Below are 8650 nucleotides of genomic sequence, written 5' to 3' on the forward strand. Positions count from 1 at the left end.
TTTATGTCTTCAGCAATTTTTGAATGTAACGGAAGCTAGGTGCAGTGACTCACACCTGTAATCCCAGCAGTTTGGGAGGTTGAGGCAGGTGCATTGCTTGAGTAAGGAGTTCAAGACCAGCCTGGGAAACATAATGAGACCTCTATCTCTACAAAAAACTAAGAAATGCAAAAATTAGCCTGGCATGGTTGCACATGCCTGTAGTCCCAACTACTTGGGAGGCTGAAGTGAGAGGATTGCTTGAGCCCTGGAGGTTCAGGCTACAGTGAGCCATGATCATACCACTGCACTCCAGCCTGGAGTTCCAAGGCCACCACTATCTTAAACTATGTCAGGTCATGTGACTTCTCTGGGTAAAAACCTTCCAATGTTCCAACGTAGTGGCTCATACCTCTAATCCCAGCACTTTGGAGGCCGAGGTGGGTGGATTGCTTGAGCCAGGAGTTTGACACCAGCCCGGGAAACATTACGAGATCCCAACTCTACAAAAAAACTAAGAAATGCAAAAATTAGCCGGGCATGGTGGCACATGTCTGTAGATCCAACTACTTTGGAGGACTGCTTGAGCCCTGGAGGCTGAGGCTGCAGTGAGCCATGATTGTGCTGCTGCACCCCAGCCTGGAGTTCCAAGGCCACCACTGACCTAAACTACACCAGCTCACGTGACTTCTGTGCATAAAAACCTTCCAATGGTCCGTAGTGGTGGCTCACACCCGTAATCCTAGCACTTTGGGAGGCTAAGGCAGGAGGGCTGCTTGAGACCAAGAGTTCAAGACCACCAACCTGGTCAACATAGAAAGACCCATCTATTATTTTTTAAAAACAAAAAAACACAACATTTCAATGGCTCCTCAGAGTTCATACACTGTCCTACAAGGCTCTACTGTTTCCCCCATCAGTACCTGTCCCTCTATTTTTCCCCTTGCTCACCCCCTCCAGCCATGCTTCCCTCTTTGCCCTTCCTCCAGTAAGTCATACATACCACCAGCGTTGGTACCATTGCACTGGCAGTTCCCTCTTCATGGAAAGCAATTTCTCCACTTTCCGCATGGCAATTTCCCTAAAGTCTTTGCTCAAATGTCACCATCTCAATAACTTGTGCATCATATTTAAGATTACAACCCTACCAGCTACTCCCACCCGCACCATAAACATAATTCTCCCCTCCCCACACCATCTTCTAACATTTGCTTGCTATGTTGTCTACAGTGTTTGCCCTTTCTCCACCATCAGCATTAATGTATACCCCAAGAACATGGGAAAATGCCTGTTACATAGAGCTCAACAAATATTTGTTGAATGTAGAATGGATGAACTCGCTTGCCATCTTGTCATTTCTGGAGACATGGCTACAAAGTCCCAGGAAACGGAAAGGATGTAATTTAAAGAGGCTAGGGAAAACAATGACAGCAAAGACTTTTAAAACAGAAGAAATAGAAGATGGGATGCATTAACCACAAACTTCAATACTGAAGTCATTGTGGGCCTGAAAATAAAGCTCTTGGAGGAAGTGGCCGTCTGGGAACACTATAAAGGTATACAGGCAGATCTAAGTGCCTGGCCACAGACACTGGCATGCGCACCCTCACCCAAACCCATTTCCCGCTCGGACTCTCGAGAACCTTGGTGCCTGGAGCTCTTTCCGGGGCCCTCCACCCTAACACAGGAAGTTCACACCAAGAGATTGAACGATTTCTAAACTTTATGGAAAAAGCCAATGACAATCAGCCAAAAACGAGACGCCAAATCCCATCTCACTCCAGCGCCACGCCCTCTTCTCAAAGGCTTGCCGGCTGTAGGACCTCTCCGCCAGCACAGTTCTCAGGGGTCCTGCTAGTCTCTCAACGCTGTCCCAAAGGGTCCACATGAAGGCGGGTCAGGCGGGACTTCCCCGGCAAGTACTTCTATACGCGGAAAGCGCGAGACGCAGGAGCCACGGAGAGCCGGTCCCTTGGAGGCAGGAATACTCGAGGGGTTTGGCAAACAGGAGGAACGCTGGGAGAGGCGCCGCGCACGGCGTTGGTAAGGCACAGTCTCAGTTCTCCTCGGGCTTGTCGGCTGGCGGTCCACAAGGCTGCAGCATCTTCTCCATCAAGTTGAAGCGGACTCGCGCTTTACTCTCATTCTCCGCAATGGCGAAGTAGTTGAGAAGGTCGAAGTGGCCCATGTAGGAGCAGTACGAGTCGCGGTGTTGGTTCACCAGCCACTCCCACTTGGTGGTGTCGGCGTGGCCCGTGCCGATGTACTTGGACTGCAAGTGCTCCAGCTGGCTGTGGATGGTGTAGCGGTCCGTCATCTCGCCGCTTTCCCCTTCGCTCCGAGGTCAGAGGCCGCAGGCAACAAGTCACCACTCTACCGTTTCAAGCGGGAGTAAGGCCACCGCACAGCAGCTCCGAGCCCGCGCGGTCGCAAAAGAATGCCGTCACGGCGACTAAGTAGCGTAGCTCTCGCTCATAGGGCTCAGAGGCGGAAGCGGAAGCATATCTCTCACGGAATTGGAGTTGCCGGGTAGGCGACGCTACGAGTGTGCCGCCCCTGTGGTGAGCCGTGCCCCTTCATAGAGCGTTGCATGATGGTCCACTTAGTGGCTCTTGGGAGGCCTCTTTCAACCGGGAGCGTTGCATGCTGGGACTTGTGGTCTTGGTCTTTGGAGTTCGTGCACGCCGGGCTCCGGAACTCCTGGTCGTCTTTTAAAAGCGATATGGGTGCCTAGTGGAGGGTGATTCCTGCGAGGCGGGAAGCATCCGTGGTTGACTTGGGGCTGATGGAAAATGGGAAACCCAAGTAGGACTGGACTACGAGCAACCCCGAAAATAAACTCTTACGTATTTCGTACCTATCGTGGCGGCACGGCAGTCCCTTCACTACCAGGGATAGATAACCCAGAAGTCAGTAGGCGCGAGTTCTGGTCCCAACTATGTCGCTTAGGAGTTTATAGCATAAAAAAATTATTTCGGTTCTAACCAGAGTGTTTGGTGAGCAAGTACAGCACCACTTTCCTCACATTCTGGCTTCTACCTCAAGCTCCTCCTTCCTCTAGCCAGCTTTTTTTTGATATCCTCCCTCCAGTGCCTCACCGCACCCTACATGGCCCTTCCATTCAGTGGGTTTTGTGGATTCAACCAACCCGACTGAAAATATTTGGGAAAAAAGTTAGTGTGTGCCGAAGTGTAGACTTTTAAAGGTTATTATTCCCTAAACAATATAACAACTATTTACATGTTATTTACATTTTATTGGGTATTGTTAAATAATCTAGAGACAAACTATACGGGAGGATGTGTGTATATGCAAATACAAGCCATTTTATATCAGGGACTTGAGCATCTTCTAGTTTTGGTATCCATGGAGTCCTGGAACCAATCACTCACAGATACTGAGGGAAAACTGTACTTCTCCACATTACCTGTTGTGCCCATTCCTCAGTTTCTTGTGCAAGCTGTTCTCTCTACTTGGAATGTCTGTTCCCTTGGGGAACGCATCTGCCTTAAAGGCAGCTCAAATGCATCTCCCTGGAATTTTCTCTGGCTGCTCTAGACAGATGTAAACTCTTCTTCCTCTTTGCAGGTTATCCATCTCTTCCTTATTGTTGCTTTATATCCTAATTTTTGGTTTAATAACTTCCTCACATGGGTAGAAGCTACTTGAAAAAAACAAGATCTTTTTTTAAAATTATATATATATATATATATATATATATATGTATATATATCTCCCAAACAAGAATTTGATAAATAATTATATTACAACAGAAGAGAAGGAACACTACTGAGAGAAAACTTGAAAATAGTTTTATTCTGCTGTTTAAACTTTGTTATAACAAACGTTTCACTCCTAAAATATAGAGAATTTTATAAGGCATACTTGTGGGAGATATATCAAACCTTGACATTTTACCATTTTTCTATGGAAACTTTTTTTTTAATTGCTGAAAGTTTGTATATCCATGTACAATAGATGTTTTTGTTATGCATGTTTTAAAGCTCTGTATAACACTCTGTCTATATTGTTATAAAAGTTGCTTTTTGCCCTTGTCAGTATTCATGTTACATATTATGTAACTTTAGTTCATTTTTACTGCTGTATAGTATGTCACTTAATGAATATACCGTGACATGTCCACTTTCTCAATGATGGGCATTTATTTTCGTATTTTTGCTATTAGAAACAATGCTGCAACAAATATTCTTATACATGTGAAGGAGTTTCTCCAGGACAGTGGTCCTCAACCTTTTTGGCACCAGGGACTGGTTTCGTGGAAGATAATTTTTCCACAGTCAGGGGTTAAGGGGTGGTAATGGTTTTGGGTGATTAGAGTGCATTATATTTATTGTGCACTTTATTTCTATTATTATTACGTTGTAACATCTAATGAAATAATTGTACAACTCACCATAATGTAGCACCATTGGGAACCCTGAACTTATTTCTTGCAACTAGACAGTCCCATCTGGGTGATGGGGGACAGTGGCACCCGAAGTATGTTGCTTATGTCCAGTCTACTCTGTAATCTTGTCTTGGTTTCTATCACTGCAGACAACCCTGCTTCACAAAAATAGGATGTTGGAAATGAAAGCAGGTTTTCAGTGCTTTTGTGGCAATCTGAGGATATGCCGCCTTGACTCTAATCCAGAACATACAGAGATTTGACGTTGTATCAAACATACTTTTCAAGCCACCATTATTTGCAGTCTCAAGCAGTTGATCTTCTTCTAGCACGGGCAAAATTGATTCACCTGGCTTTTTCACAAATGGGTCATGGATCCATTCCATTCCAGTTCAGAGATCTTTTGTAGTTGGGAAGTAATGCCCAAACTCTTCTGAATGTGAGATAGGTGATCATGCACCGGCTGGGGCAAAGAAGGCCCTGGCTCGGTCTCTTTCAAAATCTGTTTGAAACATCAAAAATTCCAATGTTGACTTGTCGCCCCCATAATTCCAGTTGGCTTTGAATGCAGCCACTTTATCTGCCAATTTGAACACAGTTGTTCTCCTCTGAAGTAACAGATTGAGTTCTCTGAGCAGGTTGAAGATGTCACATAAGTAAGCAAGTTTTGCGACCCATCCTGTGTCACTGAAAAGTGCTGCTAGTGGTGACAGTTTTTTCTAAAAGAAATCTCGGTGGCAGCTCTCATAACTCAAAAACTCTGGCCAGTGATCTACCATTAGAAAGCCATCTCACCTCTGTGTATAAGAAAGATGAGTGTGCTCTGCATCCATCTCTTCACAGAGCTGTGTGAACAGAAGTGAGTTAAGGGTGCGTACTTTGAGGTAGCTGATAAATTTAATCATATCCTGCAAAATATTGTGAAGTTCAGGCAACATTTTTCAGCTAGCCAGCATTTCTCCATGGATGACACAGTGCAAAGACACATTCAGAAGCAACCTCTTTGACCCACGTAGTGAAACCAGAAAGCTGTCCAGTCACAGCAGCTGCTCCGTCTGTGCATATACCAACACAAAATGGCCAATTCAGGTTTCCTGATATGTAGTCATTTAAAGACTTGAATGGTTCTTCAGCTGTGGTGTTGGTTGGCAGCAAAAGTACACATCTTATATCCTCATGCACATCCTCCTGAAAATATATTCTACCAAAACAAGCGCTATTGCCTTCTGTTCAACATTGTTGGACTCTTCAACCTGGATTGTGTACCATGGTGACTCAATCCTCTCTAACAACTGTGCCTCAATATCCTCTGCTGTTTAATCAATTTGTTTAGCTGTGGTGCTAGCCAAAGAGGAATATGTGCTTCCTTTTGAACTGCACCCTCTCCTAAAAGTTCACAACAGATGTCCTTAGCAGCAGGCAGCATCAACTCTTCACCAATAGTAAAGGGCTTCTTAGCTTTAGCAATGCAGTTAGCCACTAAGAATGATGCTCTCAGTACAGACACATTTGATGAAGTGGTGGCCTTCAATAATTGCTTCTGTTTGTGTTCAATTTTTTTTCTTTTGAGAAACTTTAAAAACTGGTCTTTTAATGCAAGGTGCTTGGTCTCCATGTGGTGAAGCAGTTTTGAAGCTTTCATAGTTTCAGTGGATAGCCCGTTACCAAAGTGAGCCTGGGGAATGTGAATTACATGTTGCAATGAACCTGTAATTTAAGTAGGGTTCTTGGTATTTTACACGCAGCTTTCTTTTTGTTGGCAGTCTTAGAGTCTTCTGCTGTCTCATCATTGGGTCTTTCCCCCATTTTCAAAGAAGCTCTCTAGTGATGTTTGTGTTTTATTCATTTTGGCTGGGGTTAGCTTGTGTGCTTACCAAAACTGTGACTGAGACAAGTGGCGAGAAGAAGCATGGATGGAAGTGGTAAATAAAATGATGGATGGGCCATGAACAAACTAAAATAAGTGTTAAATTGTGACTTAAAGCCTGCCACCAGATGCAGCTTAATTGTCACTTGCCACTCACTGATAGGGTTTTGATATGGGTCTGCAAGCAATTGATTTATTATGATCTCTGTGCAGACAACCTCTCTGCTAATGTTAATCTGTATCTGCAGCTGCTCCCCAGAGCAAGCATCGCCACCTCAGTTCCATCTCAGATCATCAGGCATTAGATTCTTATAAGGAGTGCACCACCTAGATCCCTCACATACACAGTCCACAATAGGGTTCAAGGCCCTATGAGAATCTAATGCCGCCGCTGATCTGACAGGAGGCGGAGCTCAGGTGGTAATGCCAGTGATGGGGAGTGTCTGTAAATACAGATGAAGCTTTGCTTGCTTGCCCACTGCTCACCTGCTGCTGTGTGACCCAGTTCCTAACAGACCACAGACTGGTACCTGGGGATTGTGGACCCCTGCTCTAGGGCAAATACATAGGAATAAAATTGTGGAGACTTAGGGATGAGTGTCTTCAAGCTTTGCTAAATGTTGCCAAATGGCTTTCCAAAGTGATTGTATCAGTTGGCTCTCCAACCAGCAGAATGAGACTTCTCTTTGCTCCACATACTTCTCAATACTTGGTGCTGGCAGATATTTTTTAATTTTTCAAATCTGTTGGATGGAATGGAATTTCACTTTGGCTTTAATTTGCATATCCCTAATTAACTAGGAAGGCTGGAGCTCTTTTTGTTTATTGATCTGTTGTATTTCTGCTTCTATGATTGTGTGTTCAGGTACTTTCCCCATTTCCTACTAGATGTTTGTATTTTTCTTACTCATCTTTAGGAGCTCTTTTTTGAGACAGAGCCTGGCTCTGTCATCCAGGCTGGAGTGTCATGGCACGATCTCAGCTCACTGCAACCTCTACCTCCCAGGTTCAAGCAATTCTCATGCCTTAGCCTCCCAAGTAGCTGGGATTACAGGCACATACCACCAGGCTTGGCTACTTTTTGTATTTTTAGTAGAGACAGGGTTTTACCATGTTGACCAGACTGGTCTCAAACTCCTGGCCTCAGATGATCCACTTACCTTGGCTTCCCAAAGTGTTGGGATTACAGGCATGAGCCACCATGCTGGGCCTAGGAGCTCTTTATTTATTCAGAATACTAGGCTTGCTGGTTATAAGCAATGAAAGTATTTTTTTTTCAGTCTATGACTTTCCTTTACTTTTCCTTTAGGATATCTTTTGTTGTAGAGAAGTTAAGTTTAAAGTAGTCAGATTTATCAGCCCTTCTTTATGGTTTGTGTTTTTTGCATTTGGTTTAGAAAATGAAGTCAAGCAAAGCCATTTCCTACCAAGGGAACACAAAAAGAGTTTCCTTTATTGTCTTCTAAAAGTTTTAGAATTTTTATTTTTCATATTTATGACTTTAATCCACCTGGAAGTTTTTGTTTTGTTTTGTTTTGATTTAGGGATCTAATTTTTAATATTTTCCTATTTGGCTCTCTAGTTACCAGTAATAACCAATCATTTTATTAAATAATACATCTTTTTTCTACTCGTTTAGTGCTTCTAAATACATCTGTATGTATAAAATCTATACACACTTATAGATCTGGATATTCTATTCTATTAGTCTATCTGTCTATACCTTTACCAGTGGCACAGGGTCTTAATTACTGAACCCTTATAGTAGGTCTTGATATCTGATTGGGTGAAGGCCTGTACACTTTTTTTCTTTTATGAATGTATTGATATTCTTGATCTTTTGCCTTTCCACATGAATTTAGAATCATCACTAGAATCCTTATGGAAATTGTGATAGAGTTAGTCAAACAAAGCCATGCCATGAAAATTAATCTAATACTATTTCTATATCATTAAGAATGATTCTAAGAATGTGAGAGAATTTCTCAAATTCGAAAGCCTTTGGAGGTAAATGGAAAATGTCCTTATATGTATGAATTAAAAGTCAAGGTATATTAGTTTGCTAATGCTGCTGTAACAGAAGTACCACTGGTGGTTTAAACAACAGAGATTTATTTTCTCTCAATTCTACAGCTGGACATCCAGGAGCAAGGTATTGGCATGCAGGTTTCATTCTGAGGTATCTCTCCTTGGCTCTCTCTGTGTCTTCACATAGCTTTCCTTCTGTGTCTGTTTGTGTCCTAATCTCTTATAAAGACAACAGTCATATTGGATTAGGGCTCACTCGTATGACCTCATTGTAACTTAATTACCTCTTTAAAGGCACTGTCTCCAAATACAGTCCCATTCTGAGGTACTAGGAGTTAGATTTTTTTTTTTTTTTTTTTTTTTTTTTT

General features: G+C 43.1%; 1 protein-coding gene across 1 annotated transcript; it reads right to left on the bottom strand.

Moving 5' to 3' along the window:
* Positions 1-1682: 1682 nt before the first annotated feature.
* Positions 1683-2441, bottom strand: SF3B5 (splicing factor 3b subunit 5). Its single transcript, XM_017517745.2, has one exon. It carries the CDS (start codon positions 2294-2296, stop codon positions 2036-2038), a length of 261 nt encoding a protein of 86 aa, XP_017373234.1. The 5' UTR covers positions 2297-2441; the 3' UTR covers positions 1683-2035.
* Positions 2442-8650: the final 6209 nt, after the last annotated feature.

Source organism: Cebus imitator, unplaced genomic scaffold (genome assembly GCF_001604975.1).
Source record: "Cebus imitator isolate Cc_AM_T3 unplaced genomic scaffold, Cebus_imitator-1.0 Scaffold642, whole genome shotgun sequence".
NCBI lineage: Eukaryota > Metazoa > Chordata > Mammalia > Primates > Cebidae > Cebus > Cebus imitator.